The sequence below is a fragment of the Notothenia coriiceps genome, unplaced genomic scaffold (assembly GCF_000735185.1).
Source record: "Notothenia coriiceps isolate Sejong01 unplaced genomic scaffold, NC01 NC01_scaffold00018248, whole genome shotgun sequence".
NCBI lineage: Eukaryota > Metazoa > Chordata > Actinopteri > Perciformes > Nototheniidae > Notothenia > Notothenia coriiceps.
Genome location: NW_011350949.1, coordinates 81,934 through 108,265, shown reverse-complemented (window position 1 = coordinate 108,265; position 26,332 = coordinate 81,934). Strand labels below are relative to the sequence as shown.

The 26,332-nt window shown below is 41.7% G+C and overlaps 2 protein-coding genes across 2 annotated transcripts; one reads left to right on the top strand and one right to left on the bottom strand.

The window, feature by feature from the left end:
• Positions 1-861: 861 nt before the first annotated feature.
• LOC104950890 (dedicator of cytokinesis protein 6-like) lies at positions 862-8,809 on the bottom strand. Its single transcript, XM_010777486.1, has 13 exons — positions 8,635-8,809; positions 6,537-6,621; positions 5,832-6,010; positions 5,546-5,614; positions 5,295-5,418; positions 4,314-4,526; positions 3,166-3,251; positions 2,998-3,064; positions 2,587-2,736; positions 1,671-1,751; positions 1,283-1,439; positions 1,013-1,143; positions 862-903 (listed from the first exon to the last, which is right to left on the bottom strand). The coding sequence occupies exons 1-13, from the start codon at positions 8,682-8,684 to the stop codon at positions 862-864; spliced, it is 1,434 nt and encodes a 477-aa protein (XP_010775788.1). The 5' UTR covers positions 8,685-8,809.
• An 8,354-nt stretch (positions 8,810-17,163) lies between these two features.
• On the top strand, positions 17,164-24,666 carry LOC104950888 (ELAV-like protein 3). Its single transcript, XM_010777485.1, has 3 exons — positions 17,164-17,616; positions 24,234-24,453; positions 24,545-24,666. The coding sequence occupies exons 1-3, from the start codon at positions 17,608-17,610 to the stop codon at positions 24,664-24,666; spliced, it is 351 nt and encodes a 116-aa protein (XP_010775787.1). The 5' UTR covers positions 17,164-17,607.
• The last annotated feature ends 1,666 nt before the right edge of the window (positions 24,667-26,332 follow it).

The following is a 26,332-nucleotide window of genomic DNA, read 5'->3' as shown; positions in this document are numbered from 1 at the left end:
TCGACAAAAAAGCAATGGGATTTCTCCATAGGATTTTGGAAGATAGCTCGAAATAAGGTCTGTGGAAAACAAACCTGTTTGATAAATCACGTTTTGTTCAGCCGGATAATCTCCACATGTCTACCCTACTTTTATAATTTTCTAATCATAAATCTAGTCGCCATAAGCAAAATGCTAACCTTATGCTATAAAGGAACAACAGCAGGGTCGCTGCTTCAACGTCACGCCGACTTAAGATCCATATTCAAAAATACAGATTCAAAATGGTACAAGTTGAAGCTTTTGTTTTAACAGTTTGCAGGAGGCAGGTACTTGCTTTCAAGCAGAACAGGGCAAACAAACTTAGCGGGAGTGTTTACGTGTTCGGTGTAATGACGTAAAACGGCCTCGACCACTTCTGTAGTCCTATTCAGCAACTTGTTAACAACCATCGTTTTTCAGACACATAAACTCTTCAAAAATCACCAGTGGGGTCACTGCTGATGTATTTAATGCCGTAGAACAAAATGTGATCTGTCTCTTCAATGTGTGTCGAACACAGACCTTATTTCCAGATATTTTCCAAAATCCTATGGAGAAATTGCATTGATTTTGTCGAAGGAACCGGAAGTGGTAAAAATGCTAACTTACTTCCGGGTTTTAGGACGCGTCACTGTTAAAACCGTTAAAACATACAATTTAAAAAGTATTGCCTGAACTTCTTTATTTTACGATAAAGCCTATAGTAAAAAGCTGTGTGATCCGCCTTGAATGTTATAATGTTATAGTGTTGAGTCTTCTTGAAAGTCATCCATTCTTGAGTGGTCTGTCGTCAAACATATAAGAGGTGTGTAAATACATGTAATAGATTATTGGTAGCTGTTAGCGCCTCACCTTGTTGTCGTTAAAAGTGACAATACTGAGCTTTATTAATAAAGTGATTTGAGAGTAATTTGTCCCCATTACATCAAACATCACAGTCGAGATAATTGTGACAAGATGAACAACTAAATGAGTCATGAGAGAGTCTGACCTGTTTGAAGAAGTTGGTGACGGTCAATGTTGCTGGACGGAAAGTGGCAAAGTTACACATGTCGTCCCCAACACTCATCCGCTCGCACCCCTTTTTCTTTCTGTCATTCCATGTTCCGTGGCCTTTTCGCTCTGGCAGGAGGAAACAACATCACGTTAGAGCGGCATGTGCATGAATGTGACCGCTACAGGGCTTTGTCACTGTAAAATAAATGCTCTGTGTACCTGCATGCTAGAACATTTTGTAAAACCTAGGATGTGTTTTAAGTACCAGAGTCGGAGTCAGGGTCCGAGCGATCCAGACCCCCCACACTGCTGACGATGTTGAGCAGGTGAATGGCCGTCCAGGCGAAAGGCATGCGGAAACGGCCGAGACGACTACATGACTGCTCTGCCTGCAGACGCAGCTTCTCCAGCTTCTCCTTGTGCTGAGCAGACAAAATATCATACAAAAAACATCAAAAGATAAAGTTAGGCTGAAAATAACTGCAATGGCCAACCGAGTTGACCCCTGCCAAAATGGATGGTAAATATTGCAGCTTCCCGGACAGAATTGGGTAATGGTTTCTGACTAGACAGTAAAATGGTCCAATGAGCACGCTGGCCGCCAGCCCTGAGCATTGCAACAATCTAAACAAATATGTTTTTGGCTCCATTACCTTGGAGGAATCAGACTCTTTCATAACCATGTAGGGTTCACAGCATTCTCCAATGTCCCCTTGTTGAAGGACTTTCTCAAGCTGAAATACAAAAAGACGGTTTTTACACCATAAACAAGATTTTTTTAATAACACGCTTATATTTGACCTTAGTTAACCCTCCTGTTATCCTCAGATTTACTTTACACCCTTTATCCATGGGCTCAATTTGACCCCAGTAGTTTAAAACTCAAGACAATGATCATATTCCACATGTTAACCAACATGTATGTCTCTGGTGCTTTAGGTATCTTGGTTGACTACCTAAATAACCATTTAAATAAAACATTACCCCAACCTTCCCCCCCACAGACCCCTTTATACATCCAGAATTCCTATTATGTGACTATCGAAAAAAATATAAATCACCATAAAATCTCACTGACTGAAATAAAATGTTAAAGTAAGATCTTTTTGATGTTTTTAAAAAGGACCAATAACTAAAGCAGAGGGTCTTTTTTTTTTTTTACAATGATATATTTTGCATGTAATAGTCACCTCAATATCATCCTACACAATCAACACAAATATGTATAAAATATTGACATTGTTATATGTTTTTTCCTACCCCAAGGAACACCGATGCGTGCAAAGTGCGTTCAGGACATTAAAAAAAGATCTTCATGTTCATTTTATGTTTACCCATTAGTCCTCACTAAATTAGGAAAAGTCATGAAATACTAAGCAAAACAAATAATGTGAACCATTTTTTTAGACATGTTAAACATTGAATGGGGTCAAATTGACCCCAAGGATAACAGGAGGGTTAAGCAGCATTTAAATGCCAAATGAAATGCAAACAAGGTAATACAATTCTTTTTTTTTTCCATTAACATAAAGTCAGATTCTTCTGTTTACAATTAGGTTCTCTCAGTACCTTAATGACCAAGAAGATATCGGCCGAAGGGTAGGTGATGGAGAAAATGGCAGAACGGGCCATTGTGGAAATGGCTACGTGAGGTGTGTGGGGTTTAAGCATTCCTTTCATCTGATCTGAGTTCAGGTCGAAGTAGAAATTCTCAGAGATCTGTTGGAGGGACGATGGAGATAAGCAGGAAACAGCAGAGGGAGGGGGAGAAAGAGGATAATGGAAATGCACGTCAAGGGATTTTTATTCAGTTTTAATTCAGTCATCTAAACCGCAAGACCACTTAGAGCTTCTTGAGACAAGGGAAATTCAATTAGGTAGGCATGAGCTCAGCATTACGTAAGCGGTTTTACAGAGTCAAAGTAATTGGTAGAATAATGATCAAATAAAAACTGATATGCTTGAACAAAAAGAAAATACCTTTTTCTTTTCCTTGACGTCATACAGGGCAAGTGTTCCAAATATCGGCTCAATTTCTATTTCAAACCTGAACATCGGAAAAAATATAGTTGGAGAGCATCGTGGGTATAATGATTATACGATTTATTATAATGATCATTTCAGACATATATTCTAAATGTTACTCACTTCAGAGACAGGCACTTAACCATGATCCTCTGACCACAGTGTTCCTTAGGCACTTCAGGGGCAGAGCATCTCTCTACTGCTTCATCCTGTCACACACACACACAAAGAGCCATGTTCAATACACACACCGGCATGACATTTACACAGATGTCATGGCAACCTAGTGGCAGAGAAAGCCAAAGTGTGTACATAGATATAAAGGAAGAAGGATGGAGCTGGAAAAGGAGAACATTGAGGGGGAAGAAAAACAAACAGTTGCTGGGTTTGTAGGCATTATGGACCTTCACTTTAAGCGAGCATCCAATTATGTGACTGAGCTGAACAAATGGAAACTAAATCTACCAACATTTCCAAACGAGTCCTGCTGGTTGTAGTAATACTCTCTGAGATTATTCACTAATATAATAAAAACACGCACTGAGGAGTTTATCGCTTCAATCGTCTACATTTTTAATATCAACACTGATTGGACCTCCAAATAAAAGGGAATATCATTTTTAATATAAATGAGCAATTATTAAAAGCTCCACTATTAAACTGTTTTTCATTAATATATTATAGGTTTCAGATATATACAAAAGATGTCTCTGAAGTGTTTGGCTCGAAATACCAAACAGATCATTGCAGCATCCCATAATCCCCTGTGCTGATTCTCTGTCTGTTACTTTAGATGAAAATAAGGAGCCACTCCCCACGCCCCTCTGAGAGATATTTGGTTAAAAAGAACACAATGGTGCTCTAGGAGGAGATTCAGGTGATAAGGTGTGTGTGTGTGTGTGTGTGTGTGTGTGTGTGTGTGTGTGTGTGTGTGGGGGGGGGGTGTACCTTGGTTGGTTATTGGCTAATGACAAAAATCCCCAAAAAATCGTTATGACATCATAAAGTGGCCAAAATCTGATCAGCTCATTGTCAGACAGGTTTTTATAAAAATGGATCAGGACAAAAAGTGAGAGAATCTTTTTTCCTGAAACTTTCAGAATCTCCTTACAAAGAGGGGACACATGTTTATGTATAAAAGACATCAACAAGCGGATTTTGCATAATAGGTGACCTTTAAGTATCTTCTGTATATTATAAATTCACAGTTTTTTGACAATAACATAGCTTTTACTAGCACAAAGGCAGATATGGGATGGTGTAATTCGAACCTCATCGGGGGGCGGGTAGAGGCCCAGCAGGTCGCTGTGGCGCCCCTGCAGGCGGGCCTCAGTATTGCGGCGGTCCATGTCCTCGGCGGCTGCTCGCTCCAGCACAGACGGCAGGATCGCGTCTGGGGAGGAATTCTTCAAGTCGAAAATACTGGAGGCCCAGCTTCCCCGAGGAGTCTCATCGAGGCTGACTGAACGGCGCTTTGCATCATCCTGAAGCACACGAGAGTGAGACAAAGAGGTGAGATCATGTGTTTTTCTTTCCCCCTTCCAGGCAAATATGTCACCTCAGTGCTCACAGCAGATGATTTAGAAAAGCAAGGAGAACAATATGCTAGAGATCTGATAACCTTTTTACCCCTTTAGTATGACTCATGTGGTGACTGTGGAATGGATAATGGACAAGGTATTTCCATTGATCCATTACTCATTCTCCATATGATCAACTCGCTGAGCACAATGCGACTCATACTGCCTTCCCCGTCATGAGACACAAGCTTTATTGACTGGCTTCACTCTACCTGAGCTGCAACCATTAGTCAAGTAATGGATCAGCCAAGCAACAGAAAATAAGAACAGACTTTTTGATAATTGGTTATTTGTTTGGATAATGTTTCACGTCCGGCTTTATCTATAGTTATTATAATATTAAACGGATTATATTCGGGTTTTAAAACTATTTTTAAAGACAAAACTTTGGAATTTTATAAACTTAGAAGAACATACTTCTTTTTGGGTTTTGGACATTCTAATGACCATTTCAATTGATTTAAAAAAACAAGAAAAAACTAGCTAAGGCCCAATTCTACAAATCTCTTGGTCCAGGTGCCAAATCATAGTTCAGGGGCATATTAAAGCCTTCTTAGCTTTTCCTCCTGGCAAAACTGTAGAGATAAGTAGATAAGTCTAATGAACCTTAAAAGACTGAATGGTCACTCAGCCGTCACGATAACAAGTGCTTTGAACATCTCCACCAGCTACCTGGTCGTCATGGCGCTCCGAAGCAGCCTCGTCCAGCTCAAAGGTCTGTTTTTGCAGCCCTCGCTGCCTCTCCCTCTGCCGCTCAGAGCTCTGAGGGCTGTACGTGGTGCTGTAGCGCTGATATCTGAAGGAAATCAGAAGAAAAGTTCCCCTTGTCTTAATGTTACTGTCAATGATGTGAACAGTGAACTGGGAAAAGTAGATGAAACGTGTACTTGAAGGATAAGTCAGCTACAGCTGGCACCACTTACTTCCTTTGAATGACGAGCCAGTCATCTGTGTAGACTGCCAAGGCATCTCTCACTCTGGGATCTAGAGAGCTACATAGGAGAAAAACACATTAATAATTGAGCAAAGCATGCTTTTAATATTTATGTTCATTCAGTGTCTCAGAGAGAAAGGCTTTGTTCTTATCTCTGGTAATGCCTGTCCTCCATAACAGTTATATTAATCCTCTGTGTGTGGAGCAGTCTAAAGAAGACCATAAAGGGATGTGATGCAGTGCGAGGGTTGGGTTGGCCCATTAGTGGGACTCACTCTTCCTCTTCAGGCAGTGGGGGCTCCAGTGTAATGCACTCTTTGTCCAGCGGGAGGAGCTCCAGGTCGTCCTGGGGGAACTCCATGAGCTGCCGGAGCGGTCCGGGCTCCACCCCCGGAGCGTGACTGCTCACATACTCTTCGAAGTCCACAGGCTCAACCACCTCCGTCAGGGGCAACTGTCAATAAAGGTTAGACTTTTAGGTTCACATTGACATGGCCATAATCACAGATTATTATCTGATCAGCCAGATCAGAAGGACTTACAAGGAGAAGTAGAAAGAGACAGGATGCTGTGAGGATGGGTTTTTTAACAAGTATTCCTCATTTTCAAGGAAACGACTGCTTTTTGCTGTATTAATTCTAAACTACCCGTCGTCCATGTAATGTTGTGCAACAACAGACGTGTTTCCAAAACAAAGATTATTATATAACTTCCCCTTACTCTCTCTTGGGTGGGCTTTCATGCAGAACCCCTGCATGACTGTTGGAAAACACAAGTGAGCAAAAGCAGCTCTATCATGTTTCAAAATCCTGTGCACACAATCATCTGATCTCCTTGTAAATGTCCCCTCTGTGGGGCGAATAAAGGTATTCTGATTCCTTGTATCTAAACTTAAAATGAATAAGCAAGTTACTCATCAACTACTAATCTTGCCAATTGCTCCTTTCATCGGCTGGCAGGTTAAACACAGGGTGACTCACAGGTTGGTGTGCGCCTCGTTTCTTGGAGAGCTGAGGAGAGCCATAGTCTCTGGAAACTTGTTTTCTGACTTCTGCAGCCACCGTCCTGAGCAAGAGAAAGAGAGGAGAGAAGTGTCAGCTGGGAAACACTCAACAATGTACAGACATGAAGATTAACTGTAAATAATTATGTTAGTGGGCAAGATCTGTGCTGTTCAGGATGTATACAAAATAAAGTAATTTGATTTAAGTTGATGCAGAAATGTCATAATCATGCCAATGTTTGCATGCTCAACTTAGGGACCTTAGAAATAAAGCCACAGCATTAGAAACTAGGCTGCATTCATTAATTGTACAGATATCTGCATGAATTAAATACTTTTTTGAATTGATGATGCTAATTATGTTTCAGATTCTGTCCTAAAGTTCTATAAACTGTAAAGCACAAGTTATTTAGCTTGTGGTACTGTGAGGGAGGGCCAGCAGCTGTTCTGAACAGCGACTCGAGCAGATCTCACAGAGAGGTGGCGATCCGGCTCCAGGGAGCAGGCACAGAGCCAGAGCTCTGTCCGTGGCCTTCATGGACCAACGGAAAATGGGAGGATTATAGAGAGACAAAGCAGGAAAAATAAAAAAAGTACAATCCTCTCAGAGACAGCTGCTCCTTTACAACCACATAATGTCTGCCTCTCTCATATACACAGCTGTGAATGCTTCAACATTTCCCAAACCATAGTTCTCATGATTACACAGCTACAGTTCATGCCGTCATTCCATCAATACACATGGACTGTAAAGCAGAGATGAATGACCTCTCGCCCAATCTCTGAGATACAACAAGACTTCCTGACGTGGCATTATTTGAAATCGGTCTCTTTAGAATGTTATGATTTTATAATCACTCGCTGTATCCTTAAACCATGTGGAAACAGTTTGAGCAGCCCTGATTTAAGACAGGAAAAAGGGAAGCTATCGACTGCAAGGGCAATAGCCTGAACACCCCTTCCCACCCTTTTCCTGCATCCGGCACAAAACAATGGACTGGGACGCACTAAGGAGGGCAGACAGGACTTTGGGAATGCAGTGGGAGACTGTCCAAGGAAGCTCATTTCTCTACAGGACATGTTATTGACGATCAGCAGGTAAAGTGAATCAAAACAAAGCCCCCTTGTGATGGTGCCTGGTCAAAAGTGTAAAGAACCGCTGTAATGACATGATTTCAGCAAGTCTTTCACTAAACTAATTTACTTGCAGGTCAATGATAAGAATCTGTCATCCTGTTTCTTTTCTGGAGAAGCTATCTGGATTTGCAAGGGAAAGCTGTTTCTTTAGATGAACTGTGACGACAGGGTGATTTGGTTCAAAAATATAAAACCCAGACAAGCACTGGTGAAAAAAGTTTGGAGGATCTTCATTCATGAAAAAGGGCTATTGTAGCATGCAGGGAGGCACTTGGTTGCAAATACTACCACTGTTGTTATCCCATGCTATTCAAAGGTCCAGCTGACAGATGTGACATGCCTTTACGACTTCTCCTGGAACCTTGTCAATATTTAGTAAGTATAGTGACACATACTAGAGGATCATCCCATGCAGCACTAAACCCTTCCAGAGAAGGGAAAACCAGTTCACAACATGTGGAAACAGGTTGTTACAATAATGCTGCAAGGGGTTCACACGAAATACGAGCAAAATATCACAATGGATGTCACTTGGTAGTTGGTACCATGTTGCTAAGTGTAAAGCAGTTCATATTATTTTGTTTTAAAACTCACAATGAAACAGCTGGGACATTAGATAAGCCCTCTGCTTCACAATGTTATCCTGCATTAACGTTAGCTCATGCATTGTTAATGACAATGCTCCTGCAATGCTACGCTACGGTACTTAAACAAAACATGCTATTTAACTATTCAAAGTGCCAGAGATAATATATGGGAGCCCAAACTGCTTCAATTGAGATGTTTTATTTCAGGTAGGTACAGTGGTGTTTAAACCGACCGGTTTATAGTCACTAATACCTTTCAAATCCTAGCTAACTGGCTATGTGTCCAGCAGGTCACTCTCACGGCACAACTGTGCGTTAGCTGTTAAACAATAACTTCTGTTACTGCCTCACCGGTTGATTTTATGAGCAAACGCCCTCCTCTCGCTCGCGGTAGATGTCATTTCTTATCCCCCCATGTAAAGAAGCTTTTCGAAGACAACTGAAATCACTCTCCTCCTTTGCTTTGGCTAATACGTCCCGTCTTGTCTTGAGTGGGGATGCGGACTTTCTCGGACGGCTTCCTCCTCCACGCTGGGACCGGGTATGGATCCTCCCTGTTCCGCCTAGCGGCTGGGAGCCAAACCCGCCGTTAGTGTCAAGTCCGCAAGGACACATGCACTATATCCGGTGAAACTTAAAAATAAAGTACAAACTAAACCCAGATTAGATAACACATATGCGACAACATTTTAGCTTTAAAGCATTTATTATGTGTTACATGTTTAAGAAAAAACCTCTAAATATGGGGTTGAGTAAAAAAGAAATTCGTTTTATAAAATGTCTCTTTAAGGATCAATAATAGTTCAAGGATAGTTATCATCGCAATCAAACAATGAATCATGTTTTACCTTCAATACTAATAGCATGCATTGTTTGCACAATACATAATTATCAAAGTAAATATCACCGGGACGCTTTACTGTACTTCCGGTTTCACTAGCTTCCCCACTAATTTGACATGCAGCTTGCTGCAGGTGGCTTCATGCAGAAATCTCACCTGACCGGTTTACAGCAACCTGCTACTGTCTGTCGCTGATTCACATCAGTTTAGGGGTTTCACTGGTTTCATTTCTGTGTTAAATTTAGGAAGCAGGACAGAAAAGTTTCAAGCCCTCCGTTTCTCTCACGAGATCATAGCCTACTCTAGAAGTGATTACTTTACTTTCACAACATGACTTTGACTGCCTGGCATGAAATGTTCTATTTTAGTCAAACAGGATTGGAAATTTCTTCCGTTAGCTTCAGCCCTCAAGGGCGTCTTTATGTATTGTTGATGCCAAGTTAAATCTCATTAGAAAAAAACTGCACAATAGCAGCATCTAGAGGTCAGCTTGCACTACATCATCATCTTTAGAGACGTGTTGTACTGAAACTCCAGCAGCAGGGGGCGCTGTTTACCACGATTAGAGAAGAAAGAAAGCCTTGCCACATCGGTGATTGTTTAAGATTCAGTCCTCAAATTTGACCTCTACGAGAAGATGAGAAATAGCTGCGGCTTTGTTTACTGGCTCGCTGCCTAACAGTGACTGCAAAAAAACATCTTCCAAAACAAAAAAATAAGTAGCCAGTAAAGGGTTCTGGATTCATTAAGGAGGGCTAAACAAATATGTCAGAAACTGTTTATTTGACGGGCTCTTTCTTGTATGTTTGAGCAAATGAGGAATGACATTGTCAGTGAGTCTTCCCACCAATGGAGGACTTGTCAGTTTATTATGATGGCAGGTCTTCATCCCCCTCCTCCCTGCCTGCAATCACTCCATACCCCCATGCCTACTATGAGGAATTCATATAACAGTGCTTGCTGCAGCAGCCCTCCCCCACTGCTCTCTCCTTCTACCCCACAGTCGCCCTATTCAGCACCCTGGAGAGCTGCTGCAGGTACTCGGCCGTCCTCTGTGAGATGGCTGATGAATGGCATGAATTCTATACGAGGAATGTGAAAAATGGAAATGGGGGAGATGGAGGTAGAAATTAACCTTGCGTGACAGGGGCTTGGCTGAAGCCGAGCAACGACAGGCGTCTGAGGGATATATGTTTATGTATGCAGCAGCAGTCAGAGCAGCATTAGAGCTCGCAGCCGGCACGAGTCTGGTCCATAGACAATGCTAACGAAGATAAATGAAGCTTGTGCTCACGTCTCTCCCCTTTTACAGGCATGCTTTTATCACAATGCTACCATTTCTTTATTTGTTTTACTTTATATTGTTCTCCAATGTTCAGCAGATTTATTTTTGTAAAATTAAAAACACAATATTATTGTTCCCCAGGAAATTGATATGTATTTACTTTTCAGACATTTCCAATTTCACTAAACTGAATAAATATGTTTCGAATTATTTGCTATAAACTCTTAAGTACACAGTGTACATACACAGTGTTGTGTGATCGTTTGACATTGCAATGTCCTTGTACAGTTGGAAGCCCACCTACTATAAGGGGGCTGAACCCATGCATGTTTTATCCTTTGGTCTGCACCTTCCCTGCCTGCTTCCTTGCCTTTCTGTTCATTGAAGGCTTTCAATTCCTAGATCGGCACTATTGTTTGAGTGCCCAGCCCCCACGGCAGCGAGAGCCCCCCCCACCACCACCATCACTGCTGTGTTACCGAAGAACAAAAGAGAGAGTGTCAGACACCACCCACTAGATCTCTTTCACACCAGAGCCCCCACCTCAGTTCCAGATGGGGTTGCCTTTTTTCAGGGTTTCTCTCAACCCCAAGAGTCCTCCAAAATTGAGGCACCCCTCCCCCTGGACCCCACTACTCAGCTGCCCGTCATCCACCTGCTCCGCCGCCACGCGCCCGTGGCCAGGGCACCGCCCCTCTCCATCCCGCCCCACCAGGGAGTCCTATTAAAATCATTAACCACTCTTTGCTGGGGTCTGCTTCCAGGACATCACTCTGCCAGCAGTAAAAACTTTAACAACATTATCTCCTAAATAGAAAGCACCAACACACATTTTATCTTTTAAATAAAAAGTAAACACAATTCCAAAAAAAAAAAAAAAAATACACATGCATTAGCTGTTTAGAAAAAACACTCATGGTTTCCTAAAGCGTATGATTTACATTTGAAATCATATGTTTTTATAGTCATTCTATATCTTCCTATTCCAGCTGCTCCTAAAACAGGATGGAGGAATTACACCAAAGTTAATATTGTGATCAATAATGCTAATTCTCTCTGTCCTGTGGTGGTGTCTGATACAAGGGGCAGGCAGATGCTCATTTGTTTATATCTCTCAAATCATCAACACGTTGCGTCTTCAAGAGAATCTGTGCTTCGACCTCCACCCCTGAATTGACCTTTCCCCTCCAGGGACAGAGGGTTAGCAACAGGACACATCTGCTACAGGACAGCTGTTACGTCTCATAATGTCGTCCTACAGTCAGAGTGGGGGGCTAGGGGCTAAAGGTAATCATTGCTGAATCACTTAGTTCAAATCTGCTTAATTACTACACAAGATTCAAACCCATACCTCTTGGTATTCCCCCCCCCCTTCTTCATCCACAAAACAATATATTGTGCTAATCAGATACAGACTTAACAAAGATATATTGCATTTCTATGCTTATTAGCTGTCAAACTGTGAAGAATCAATAGTATCGTGTACAGCAACACTTAAGGTTCAGCTACAAATATGCACAGCACACTCTCTCCTCTCCCTACATTACATGCATGGATGCCTGCTATGCCGTCACTCACTAACCAAGATTTATGGAAATGTTCCCTTCCACCTCCTCTGAGTGCAGTGCAGTGCACGGAGCACGCTGCTATTACTGTATGCTTCATCTTTCAATGTATGCAGATATATGCATATGGTATGTTTATGGGTTCTTTACAGCACTTGCTTTATACTTTTTACAGGTTCTGTGCTGCAGGAAATGACTAAACCCCCATCACGATCACCATTACCACTACCCCCATCCCACCACCATCCTCCAGTCCCTAAGGGTTCAAGCACCCAAATCAATTGAAAGAAAGACGAGTGCTCTGTGGTCCTCCCCCTACATCTGTCAGGGAGGGAAAGCAGGAGGGGCCGCACTCACGGGCCGAACAGGAGAACAATATCACTCCATCTGTCACAAACCGTTTCATCTCTGACGGGATGAAATATAGCTCACAAATACATCTACTTCTATATCATCTATGTGTATTCGCTTACCGGTGCCCAAGCCTCTACCAATTACCAGAAGCATACGCACTGGCTTTTTGTCTCACATTACCTTCCTCCCACCACATAGCACTCTCCAACCACCTCTTAAATTATGCTTTTAAGCCAAAAAGCATGTTAAAGAAAATTATTCCACTTTACACAGTAAACCAGTTAATGAAAATGGAAGACTACCAAGTAATGAAATTTGCATGTAAAGAGTTGTCGAATGAATGTGCAGAGCAGCGAACCCTAAAGCTTAATGAAACAGCCCGCACGTATTTTATTTGGGGGAAATACTGAAGAAAAAACAAAGTGAGATGCAATCTGTTAATAACCAGAGAGCTCTTTCATATTTAGATCTTGCTAGTGCTGTGTTTGCAGGATGGGTGTGGCCCGCTGATTCGTCTTGCCTGCTGAGCTGTCGCGGCTTTGTGACGTCCACGATCCCATTTGCTCTATCAAATCATGCAATCGGACTGGTCACAGCTCGGCGCTGAGGAAATAATGACATCCCATGACAATACCTCCACAATGCTTCACACTGATCTCCGACAGAACGAGGTAGCCCGGTGATCCAGTAAGCTGTAAGAACAGCACAACATGGACTGACTGTTTGCTGGAGGAAGGAACAAAAAACTAAAACCCATATCCCCAAGAGCCATCATGTCTCTCTGAGCAGCAGGTAGCTGCAATCTCAGTCATTCATATTTAATTCCACAAGAGTTTCCGGCCAGACTAATGTGCTATTGATTTCAAGTCTCCTATTACTGAACGAGGGAGGGTTATGATGGGGAGAGAGATGGCCTACAGGGAGTGAAAGCAAGAGATTGAAAGAGGAGAGGAGGAAAATGGAGGGTGGAGTGCTAAACCAGTGAGTTTCTCTAGGAAACATTATCATTTTCCATTTATACAGCCCAAGCTATCGATCTAATATTCGTATAATTCTTTGTTGAATACAAATGGAAGACATTTTACATGAAAGCTCAAAGAGTACATTTGGGTTAAATGTGTTGTATATTATTCATCGTTCATTAAAAGTCAGGCCATTTACACAGCTCATGAAGCTGAAAACAGCTGTGCTTAACAGGCAAGCACACTTATATCTCTGCTTTCGTTTTGTGTCTTGTCACTTGTGTGTTTTGTTCATGTCAGATAGAATTAAAGCAGCAGTAGGAAAAGGAGCAGGAAAAAACAAACAAAGAGAATGTCTAAAAGCTTTGTGTATTTAAGGTTTCTCCCTGGATACCAGCTCAGACAGGACAAAATGAAAGATTAATAACCATGGCTTTATATTTAAAAAGGTTTTCAGTAAAACATGGTCCCTGTAAAGGAGGTTAGTCCTTCTTCACCCAACCATAAAGACACACTCGACTAAGGTGGCACAGATATTGTATTAATATACACCGGCACCTCAACTCATTCTTCAGTCAGATAATAAGAATGTGGAGCATTTCCTGAAAAGGTGAAACGCGTCTCGCAATGGAGTGAACACAAACAAACAAAGGATAGATTTGTCAATTGTGAATTAAAAGGAGACACATGGAAAGCAAAATATATTCCATAAATAAAAAGATGACAAGAGAGTCTACTTTAGAGACTTCCTCCCACCAGCCTGTCTACTCTAATAATAGCCCAGAGACAACACATCCAGACAGACAGAGGGAGAGAAAGATATAGAGGAAGGGAGGAGAGAGACAGAGAAAGTGTAAGAGTGAACCCATGAGGGAGACCACAAGAAAATGGCCAAATAATACATAAAGGGTTGAATTAGGCCAGTTGCCATAATCAACAAATGTCCTTTTTTTTTAAAGAGGCTAATTTAATATTGGATCTCTTCCTGAAAGCAATGGCTGCTTCCCTGCTGCTGCCACTGAGCCCTGAAACGCCACGAGCCAGGCCTTGTGGAGAGCAGAGACCACCGAGTTAACCAGACCTGAGGCTGAATCATCCTGCCCATCCCCCACACACACTGTCATAGTGTCACTCTCTCTCATTCTAACTCACACACTACCTTACCGCAGGGCAATGGCAACAGGCACCCTTTTTAACGTAATATCACGAGAATAAGTGGAGAAACAGAAAAGGCTAAGGAATTTAGACATAAAGGGTTTTTGCTATTTACAAATGATCATAATAAATTCACCATGCAGACATTCAACACAAAGTACATTTGTAATTCACATACTGCCCTATAGTTGATGTCCTTGTATAAGTGAAAAGATAGAACAGTATTACTACTGCTAATGGAAGATGCTATGTAAAATATGCGTTTTTGTTGTCCCTACTATAGCTTTGTTTCCGTTCCCACTATAGCTTTGTTTCTGTTCCTACTATAGTTTCCATGATAACTGAATATTTAGCAGTGTTTAGTATGTTCTGCTTGGGCTAATTAACGTCAAAACCAGTGGACTAATTTTGTAAATGCTTAGAGTTCATCCCTTTGGCACCAAGTAGCATTCCATGATATGCCAAGAGAAAAGGACCACTGCAACAAGACTCCTAATCACAACTAGTGGAGGAACCCTCAACAACAAGAAAATAATCAGTAGAATAAAAAAAAGGCTTTTTAGCAAAAGCAATGCTTGATCCTTTGATTCAGTTATGTACAATAGGCGCTTTAAATGCCCTCTTACCCACAGGGAGGATTCAGCTGCCGAGCTGCTAACCGGGGCTCTAATGAGGGGCAACAATTAAGCCCATTTATTCACATTAAGTGTGAACTGTAAGTGGGGCTGCAGTCAGTTGACGAACCTGGGTGCCTTTGTGTAATAAGAGCTGCTTTTATTCAGCAAACAAAGAGGCAAAAAACACAAGCACCTAATGACCAAATCTCTCCGTCTCCTCTCAGACGTTCATACACAGCGGCAGAAAAACACACACATGCGTTGACACACACACACACACACACACACACACACACACACACACAATCTTCCTCCCTCTTCAACAAACTGACTCAAAGGCTCCAACGCATCGAGGCTGAGTTGAGTCACTGCTTGACAGAACGGTGGGGGCGGGGTTAAGACAGAGTGACAGTGGGGCTCCATCTCTATCCTCTTATTAACGCTTAACGAGTGCTTTCCTCATGCAATATTCATCTCCACTAATATCATCCAAGCTTTGAGACGAGCTTGCTACTTATGTAAGGCAATTATGTAAAATATCAGACAGGACCCATGTTCAGAATGTGACTGGAAGAGAGCTGCTGGACAATGACAGAAAGAAAGAGGGGTACACAAGAGTGATTGAAGATGGGGGAAACATTAAGAAACCTACAGTAAAAGGAAGTTAGTTTCTTGCATGTCCTGTTCTATCTCCATCTGAGTAGAGTCTAGACTTCCTCCACATATCCATCAAAGGCAAGTAGTCGGTGTCAATAATGCAAACCGTTTCCTCCCTCGCACCATCCGTCCTTATACAGTAGCAAGAGACGTCAAAGGACTCCTCAAGGTCAGGTAGGGAGAGGCGAGCAGAGGAACTGATTGTTGTTGCAGGAGGACTCACATCAGCACCGCATGTCCACTTAGATTGAAAACACACGCATAGGAGATGTTGATTTCATACAAAGCCATTACATCCTCTCATGAACAGCAACCATAGACCCATACACAAATAAACAAACATACACTGATTTACGCACACTCGCACGCACACCCACCCCCCCAGGTCAAGGCCCTATGGGGGTCTGCACAGAAATAGGTCATTTGTCACACATGATGTCCCGGGGCAGGGGGATGCATTATAGATGAGCCGAAACAGCATGTCTCAGTGAGCACTCAGCACACAGGAGGGAGCAGTAGGAGGTGGGCCGAGAGGGTCCAGGACTCTTCAAGAAGGGGATGTTGGGATGTCGTAAAATAACACAAAAATCACTGCTGGCTACAGTTCTGTTGAAAAAGTAAAGAAAAGAGATCATTCAGCGTAGCCTGGTCAGAACTACAACTGCACCTTTTTAAACGTTTCACTGAATAGACATTAATGAATTCAGGGGGTATCTAATTTGTTATTCTCATGTCTGCACCTGACCCTATAGCTAGCCATCTGCCTTGCATATGAGAGGTCCAGAAATCATCCACCCATTAGTCACATCATGGATGAAATGCTTTGTTTGGAGCCACAATTCCCATCCAATTATTGCATATTTTGCGTCTTTACTCCTATTGCTACAATTCTGTGAATGTCAGACGAGAATGTGTACTCAGAAAGTCTGCCGATCTACACTCAAAATAGCTTTTATTTGCAAAGACAAAGACCAAAGGAGTGAAGTTGTTTGCTATGGTTTCAGACAGAAACGTAAATGGAGAATTAGAGAGAAAGGCAGGGGCTGTGCTGTGGGAGAAGTGAGTGTAAAGTGTGGGGAATGAGAAAGACAAGTCTGCTATCTTCTGCTGCACCCATCTGTTCTCAAAGTGCAGGTGGAGCCCCATTCACTGCGCTCTGCATGTGTGTGTGTGTGTGTGTGTGTGTGTGTGTGTGTGTGTGTGTGTGTGTGTGTGTGTGTGTGTGTGTGTGTGTGTGTGTGTGTGAAGAGGGGGGCAGGAAGAAAGGAAGGGCAGTGAGAAAAAGGGAGTGGAGAGATGGAAGGGCAGGGATGGAAGAGGGAGGGGAGGGTAGGGGAGGGGGGGCTCTTGGTGATCTCTCCTGAAGGGGATAATGGGAGAGGAGCGCATTGCAATGGCTGCCATGTAGTACCCTCCCTGCACAATTAGCCAATCAGCAGCGCGCTCTGCCAGCCAGGAGGACGCATAAAAGAAGAACATTGCAGCAGAGGCACAGAAGGAGAGTGCAAGAGGAGCAGGGAAATACACATAAAAACAGCAGAACCAGAACACCCTCCCCTGGACACACCCTGCTGAGGATCACTGCTTCTCTTTTTTCTGAACCATCGCCCACGCCACTCGGAGAGAACACTCTCCCTCATCATCATCCAGTAGAAAACCCCTTTCTCCTAATTTTCATCCTATAGAGGACACCTACAATCTCAGTGGGCTGAGATTCCCTGGCAAAGATTGTCTTTTTTTCCTTTTTTTCTTTTTTTTCTTTTCATTTGGACTCCTGGCAGAAGGGCCATATAATACAAAAAAAGGCCAAAGAACACATTAAGACTCAGCATCCAGCTTCAAGACCAGTGGAAGGAAGGACCTAGAATTCTTTCATTGTACGTCAAGAATGGTTACTGTACGTATTACTCTTCTCTTATATTTGTGAAAGAGTTGTTGTGGCAGCATGCTTACGTTGTGTGTTTATGTTGGATGTGTTTTGAACTGCAATGCAATGTGGTGAGATGTAGCTATACACAGATGTATTTCTTATTAGCCTATTGATATATTCCTTGTGGAAACAAATGTCTTTTTAGCGGAGCTTCATGGCTATGCCCACATGCCAAAGCATAGAGGATCTTTGAGATTAGCGTAATACGTGTTTGTCCTTTATGCAATGCCGTATTCTTATGATAAGATTAACGATCGATAGTGGCAATTAGAAATCTCACACTGAGTGATGCGCCATGCCGGCTGCGTTCCAGTCTGCAGTCATCATGGGCGATGGATAAAGTCGTTATCCTGCCATTTTAGATAGCACAGCTTTTACGTTTATGTATCACAGCCGATACGAGTGCTTAAATGTCGAAGCTTTGATGGTATTTGCAAAAATGTTTCCGGAGTATAGAGGTTTAGGAATTCCGCAAGATTACTGTGATGGTGATGGAGAGAGGCGACGAGGCGCTGGGTTCGGTGGGGGAGGATTTGCTTTCTTTGCTGGTGCAGCACAAGGATGCTGGAGACGGCTTTCTGAGACAAAACATGATGCCTCGGAGGCTGAGGGCCCATCCAGCAAGGCACAGGAAAAAAGGGTCGAGTCACTCCGGGAGGGGGAGGGGGAGGAGGGAGATTACGCATCCATTGGTTTGCATTGAATCAGACAAAGTCCGAATTCCTCAGGGTTCTCGTTGCGATGCGACCGAGTAAATGGGCTGGAAACCTCTGAGGCCGTGACAGTAAGGACGCACACTGACATCTCCATTTTAAGCACATTTCTTCCAAGTATCGCAAACGTACAAGATGGCCATGCTTGCGTTGCGCGTGTCGGATGAAAGGGATGTGAGCGGTGATAAATTAGCTTTGCTCTGAGCCGACGGCCGGATTGGGCGTGTCTCTGCTGGATTTAAGCACCAAACGAGGGCCTTGAAGCCTCAAAAGGCCCACTCCGATTTACCTCTTGACATGCTGGTTGACAGCACAATTTGTTTATTCAAGCAGAGTAATTAAGACACATTTGCATTTAAATTGTAAAAGCCAGGAAAAAAAGATGTAGCCTCGGTCCAACCTTAAAATCACAAGCAGGTGTTAAAACCCCCTGAAGTGTAAAATGTAAAATCCCTCGATGTATTGAGTAGAATAGTTTTTTATAATATTGAATTAATTGGAAGTATATCCACACACGGTAGAATGTCAGGGTGTTCAGTCTATGACTAATAGTACACAAGATTAATTATTTAACACATAGTAGGAACAGGATGTGAGAGATGGAGTTGGACCCATAAACAACTTTAAAGTCTCACATCACTGAATTTGAAATGGTCTGAATATTCCTTGGAAAGATATGCAAAACGGGGGTGGACGACACTCATCATCTGTGAGCCTCTGACTGTCCACTTGACACATTTCCAATCCCAGTTTTATTTGTTCTCTTTGTTGTGCATTACCTGCAAGGGACAATCCCTGCAGGCCTAGACAGAATCGACGGTAGCTGTAGCTCCCCTCCACATGTCCGCAGTCCTCCATGCCTGTACCGCAGTGCCAAGCAAATAAAAGCGTTGAGTCAGATAACCTATCCAAGGCACTTACACAATTCAAGGACAAGGGCAGCCGAGGCCATCACTGTAAAGCAGTCTAAATGTTACTTGATGTTGCATTAAAAAAATTGAATTATATGTAATGGCTGATGATTTGAAAGGTTAGAGGACATTTATATTCTGTATACAATATAAAACAATAAAACGGCTTCAAGGAGTATTATTTTTACAGTGAAGACATGGCCCTGTCTAACTTATAGGAGACGTTAAATGTAATTATGTTATGTAAGCTGTGAATTGACTCCTGTTGCCAGCGACTTCATGTAATTATCAGCAACAAATACAAAGCCTGTAGAAAGAAGTGAATGTAACCATCTATCTCTGAGACTGCAAAATAGTCTGTTGTGTTCTGGTAACAAATGTTGATCATACATTTTCAATATTATGACAACAAAAAGGTTTAAATTAATCGAATAACTTGTGATTTCTCTGACATTATTTATAATAGTGTACATCCGCTGTATAATCGCCGAGTAAAGGCAGTTATCTCGATTTAAAAAATACTGAAAAAAGGCTATTCATTTTGTCAAGGGAAAACGATCAAATCAGCAAATAAATATCTTGTAATTTAGCATTTTTTATTGAACTATCCTGGCGTTTTTGACTTGTGGCTGGCAACTGTAACAGTCATTGTTCCCGGAGAGTCCTGCAGCCCCTGGCCACGACACAAAGCGCCACTGTTTACATTAATATTCATAGTGCTGCCATAGCCTCTGCGAGGCAGAAGAGGAGGAACGGGTGGCTCTTTTGTTTGGTCGTTTCAATACGTTTATTCAGCAAAAAGGCGCTCCGCTTCATGAATGCCTGCAGAGCTTACAAGTCTTGCCCTTTTAAAAAAGGGGGGCTAAATACAAAAACAAGAGGAATCGAGGGATTATGTTTTGCATCTGCTATATTTAAATATCCGCACAAGTAATTTATTCCTTAATTTCTCGAATGAAAACGTTTTCAAAGTTAACGAAATAAAACGACTCGATGGTCCTTGCTTGATTCTCGGGCCTCTTTGGCCTCACAGCACACCGTCCGAAAGCCACTCCCTTTTTCAGCACGCTGGATAGCACCCCGCATGCTACAAGCACTTGCAGGACAGATTTGTCTCCTTGAGCCTTTGACGTTGTCTGCTCCAATCTTATCAAAGCAGCACATACTGAGAGAGCTGAAATCTTTTAGAAATCTTTTCTTCTTAGTCTGCAGAGCGGAGAATGGGATGGAGCCTCAGTGCATGGCTGACATGGGCTGTGACTCCTGTCGTCCTGTTGTTTTACAGCTGCCACCATGATCCCTTAAGCTGCAGAGTGTGGCTAATACCCTTTGTTTGAGATAATCCTCTAATCTGTGTTATTTAGAGGGCTCATTTACACTTCAGTCTAGCTTTCAGTTTTAAATCATGCCTTCCAGACAAAAAATCTTTATATAATGCCTCATAAAGTGGACTAGAGACAAGGAAGGAGAAATCATTATCAGCATTGTTGGTTATAAATATCTAGGTGGATTACTTCAGTGTTTATTTGGATTCATGATTCACTTTGTCTAGATCATTGTCGTGCTTTTTTTTACACAAATACATCGCATGAATTTAAACCTACAATAAGCCTAAAACGTAGCACGCCCTTTCTCTTTTCTGTGTGCCAAAACAAAATCTTGATGGTGACAATGTCATTTTCTGTCTTAATATCACTTTTAAAATGTGATTCTACGTATATTGTAAAATATAATGTGGCATATCTCATGTTATAACTGGGAGACGATTAATCTTCAATGCATTATAGCCTCCAGTGCTGTGCTGCATTTGGAGCAGAAATGAATTGAGGAAAGTGGTTTATATCAGAAGACAGAGAACAGTGGCTGCATTTACATTTAGTCATTTAATGCTAGTGTACAGTGTAGGTGGTACGTGTGCTTGGCAGTGGAGGCAGAGCTCTTGTTTGCGTGCAAGTCTGGGTTCATGTGTTTGGCAGAGGAGGCAGGGCTCTTGTTTGCGTGCAAGTCTGGGACCATGTGTGGGCGATGCTGATGCAGTACATTAAATATTAAGGGAGATCTCACAGAACCCCAAAATAGAAAAAAAAAGCAGTGTGGGACACAAGTGCTACCCTAACAACATGGATTCTTTTAGGAATTTTGAAAGACTATTCTAAAAAATATATTTTTTTATTGCAGTTTTCTGTCCATTTTATTAAGTTAACAAGAAATTTTTTGAGAGAGAAGCAACAAAGATCCTAAACCATATATATTCCACACTGGAATGTCATGGTTACAAGCTGCTCCTGGGTGGACATTTTCATTGTCTCCACTGGTCGAAAATGTCTGGAGTCTGAAGCGGGAGTCCATCTAAACTGGGCGTATTATTAATGCAATTGTAGGCTGCAGCTTCCCAATGATTTGTTGTGTCACTGTCATTGTAAATTGTTTACTGCAAACCAAACGCTAGACTATTAGTTCTTTTTTATAAATACAATGGCCTAAATAGAAAAAAAAAAACTCAGATTTTCTATATTTCTTTGTTTGTTTCAAAGAAGGCTGTTTCTCTCTATTCCTGTATGCGAATCGTAATCTTAGTTGTTGCTTGTGTCAGCCACTCTCAGCGTGTACTCTGTGGGTCTGTGAGTTATATAACGTCACACTGTTCACTGGGGATGTGTGTTCTGCCATGTTGAGGGTTATTTCAGCTGGCGAGTCAAATTTGCCCTAATATGTTTTTTTTCTCCCTATAAAATGCTTTTTGTCATATCTAGGCCATTTTCAGTTGCTCATATTCCTGTTAGTCAGATGTATCACATCGCACAACAGTGTAGGTTACAATAAAAACAACACCTCGATTCAACCTTTTTTACATGTTAAATGTTTCATAATTCTTAATAAAAAAAGATAGTCGGCAGGCATCTAAGCGGTGCATCAAAATCTTGTGACAGATTGCTATCTACGTTGCAATGCCTTTGTGCGTAGATATGTCTGAAGAGTTTTATTTTTAGGCTGTCTTTACTCTCTCACCGTGCTGCTTCTCCCCTTGTCATTATCTATTTGACTTACTGATATTCCCTGCTTCCACAAAGCCATATACTATTAGACACAGAGGAAGACATGTCTGACCTGCATATCTGCTCCTAACAAGCACAGAGACAAACACACTGAAAGTAAGAAAGCCATTCAGCCATTAGAAACAATGCAGTCTTTGAGGGGGTGTTACCTGGGCAACCGGAGTCGAGGTGAGGCTCAAAGCAAGAGCAGGTTACAGGGACGAGGAGAAAATCCAGGTTATACAAACCCCATCCACAGACGCTGGAAAAAAAGAGAGACAACATGTAATGGCATATAGATCTGAAACAAATGAATTATTTGAGCAATGTGATGGTAACACAGTAAACAAAGCCTGTACTCACAAAACGGTGGTGGATTCAAAAGAGATGGTGAGCTGGGAATTCAATTAACAACCTGACAGACAATTATTAATTGTGATCATTCTGCGGTTAACATAAAAAGAGAAATAGTTATAAAAGTAAAAGCTTATTGTTTGTTATCTCAGGAAGTAATATAAAAAAATCCAATAAAGGAAAACCTTCAAATATAATTAATGATAATAAATAAAAATGAAATCCCTTTTTTACTTGCAGTCAGAGGAGATTTATTAAACTTTATTGACATACATAAATCTCCAAGCTCCAATGGATCAAACCAAGAATCTGACAGAACAATTTATATAATGGGAATACTACCAAACTGTTTATGCATTTCAATTGTATATCCAGACACCCCACACTTTTATTTAAAAAATAAAAAGGATACAGGCCTTTTAATACATTTACATTGTAACAGTCAACTGTAAAATGTACTTCAAATGCACACAGTAATGTTAAAGAGGCCAATTTTATTTGCGTGAGCCAACAACGATAACCTAAATATAAACATGCGTATTTACGTTGACATGTGCAATGAATTCAATATTTAATCAAATTATGTTTGAACATGAAAATAACACAGATGCAAATAAAAAAAAAAGACTTGTCCTTTCATTTAATGTGCACAAGAAAATAGGATGTATACATATTTCTGATAATAAGCCTGAACATTTCATTATTTCTTAAAATCTTCAAATCAAATCACTGCAGCTTTAAAACATTAGCATCACACTTAGGAACAAGACGACAAACATGTCACCTTGAAATGATTTGCCCTTAGTTTAAAATACAGAGTTTGCTGTGATTTTCCATGTAGATTTACACCAGAGATAAAGATCCAGACACAGAGAGGTGGGTGTTGAGAGGAAAGGGAAAGTGGAGCAGGAAGTTTTGTTTTTGGCAACACAGATGTTGCTTGAGGAGCCGCTGTGGATCAAATGAAGCAACACGGTGTACTCCAGAGCAACACAAACACTATACTGTGCACTAATCAACGCCTTTACTCTACTTACACAAATAAGTCAGCTGACCACAAAGACATCTGAACAAGATCTTAGGAACAGAAGTGAAATTCAACCTTATTTTTCTACCAAACTGTGATATTCCTTATTTCCTGTTTCATTAAATCTCTTTAACACAACCCTCCTTTTGTCCGTCACCTCGTAAACCACTGCCACCGTCAAACTCCCCCAGCCTCACACACCACCATCATTATTATCCATCCCTGTGTAATGATGTAATGGTGTTTGACCCTGGAAGAGATAGGGGGAGGGGAGAAGTAAGGAAAAAGGGACTGTGACATCTGCAGGACCAGAGGCTGGGAGCGAGAGAGGGGGAAGATGGGGTAAAAGTGGGGGAGGGGAGATAATGAATCAAACCGTGTATCCATCTCCATTTTAGCAATGCTGATTTCTGACCTTTCCCTCTGACAGTGACAGAGAGGACAGTCTGTGCACGCGTGTGTCTTGTGTGTATAGTTTATGTAAAAAAACACTCCTTTTCTGTCTCTTTGTGAATTATGAATCTAACCCCACCCTCTTCCTCAGCAGATAATCAGCACCATGGAAACCCAGGTGTCCAACGGTCCAAGCGGAACCAGTCTGCCAAACGGTCCAGTCATTAGCACCAATGGCTCCACAGACGACAGCAAAACCAACCTGATCGTCAACTATCTGCCTCAGAACATGACCCAGGAAGAGTTCAAAAGTTTGTTTGGCAGCATTGGAGAGATCGAGTCCTGCAAGCTGGTCAGAGACAAGATAACAGGTACTACTCTTTGTCCACATCCGGAAAAAAATTACTTTACGACTGGCTCTTAAAATCACTGACATTTCAGGGGGTCTTTCTTTGTCTCCAGGTCAGAGTTTGGGATATGGTTTCGTAAACTATGTGGATCCAAACGATGCAGATAAGGCCATCAACACGTTGAATGGTCTCAAGCTGCAGACTAAAACAATCAAGGTGAGCTTTCTACGATAATCTTAAGTATTCTTCAAACCGTGCAAGACAAAAAGAAAGGAAGTCGAGATTTTGTCAAGGGTGTGAGGGGGGCGGGGTGGGGTTGCTAAGAGAGGTGGCGACAGACGTGACAGAGGGAGGGGAGGAAAATGGGGAGGAGGAGGCAGAAGGGAGCGGTCGCCAGAACAAAGGAAGTAGAGAAAGGGTGAAAAGAGCAGAAGAGTGTGGAGGTCAGAAAGCAAGAGGCCGACAGCATGCAGAGGTTATTGTGATGGAAATGTAATTAGGAAGGCAGGCTGTGGTGCACTAGGGTCAGTCCTGGTTACCCCATCTGCCTCTTATCCAGGCTAATTAGGGGCCTTCTTTGTCCCAAAATCAGATGAGGGAAAGAGGGGGCATATTATAAGACACCACTTCCTTCCATCCCCCTAAGTAGATCAAAGATTCAGACAGAACTGCAGGATTGAGAAATCAAATCTCTGCGAAAGCAGAGCAGGTGATCTTCCAACAGCTGTCCATGAAGAGGGACTTTAATTCTGATGAACGGCTGACTGAAGAAACTAGCTATAATGAGGAAGTCAAGAGCTGGATTTGGGTTTCATCATTTCATAATTATGAAATGTCCTGCATGCAAAATATTGTGCACAAAATTGCACTTGTTTCTCTGGAACAACCATGTAGAAAAGGCGTTGATTGTGTAAACACATTATATTGTTAATCTTATGTTATGACATTCAATAATCATTCAATTTATCTATACATACATCGCTTAATCTTTAAATTACATTTGTATTTACTTATTCTCCAGTGTTAAAAAATAACTCTTCTGCTCAAAACCATAGTTTTATCGGATTTTACAGAATGCTTAAATAAAGAGGGGTGACGCTGTGAGGGAGGGGGGGGGCAGCAGTGAAAGGGTAGGGGGTAGCTCGGAGAGCAGAATGCCAATGACAGGANTTACATTTAGCTGACGCTTTTATCCAAAGCGACTTACAATAAGTACATTCGACCAGGAAGATACAACCTTGAAGAAAACAGAATCATATAACTGATGTACTTATATGATTCTGTTTTCTTCAAGGTTGTATCTTCCTGGTCGAATGTACTTATTGTAAGTCGCTTTGGATAAAAGCGTCAGCTAAATGTAATGTAATGTAATGTAAAAAAGGTTAAACTCATATGCTTTAAATTAATAGCTACTTTCAGACCATTTGCGGACAATTCTGAACTATTGTCCAAACCACTCATAAACTACGTTGTGAAATTAATATTATTGTGTCGTCAAGTTGCAGGATATGAAACTGCATATATGTTACATAAATACTGCAAAGTTTTTTAATTTGCATATTTTTTGACACGCTTGTGCTTTTACATTTTCATTGTTTCTAAATCTGCAGCATAATAAAATGGAAGTTCTATTCAAATAATACATCACATAAGGATGATTTATACCAAGATGGGGAATATGGTACATGTTTGGTTGTCAGTAAGACTCCTCTCATCAGATACAGAGTGCTGCCGATTGAATGGAAAAAGCCGGGCTCCTGGCAGGAGCAAGCTAATGTGACCCTGTAGGTTCCAGGACAGCAGTAATGGAAGAAGAGGATATGTTACTGAGAGGTGTGTCTTCGGTGAGAAGTAATCTGAACTGAATGCTTTTGTCACTGGAGGATAGTTTCACTGAGAG

What these genes read in the sequence shown, in the direction of transcription:
- LOC104950890 (XM_010777486.1), bottom strand. Translation starts at nt 8,684, where the DNA reads ATGACATCTACCGCGAGCGAGAGGAGGGCGTTTGCTCATAAAATCAAC. An exon ending in TGGCTCGTCATTCAAAGGAA is followed by an intron (nt 5,419 to 5,545) that starts GTAAGTGGTGCC and finishes GATTTCCTTCAG; the next exon opens with ATATCAGCGCTACAGCACCA. An exon ending in CGGAGCGCCATGACGACCAG is followed by an intron (nt 4,527 to 5,294) that starts GTAGCTGGTGGA and finishes CGTGTGCTTCAG; the next exon opens with GATGATGCAAAGCGCCGTTC.
- LOC104950888 (XM_010777485.1), top strand. An exon ending in GGTCAGAGACAAGATAACAG is followed by an intron (nt 24,454 to 24,544) that starts GTACTACTCTTT and finishes CTTTGTCTCCAG; the next exon opens with GTCAGAGTTTGGGATATGGT.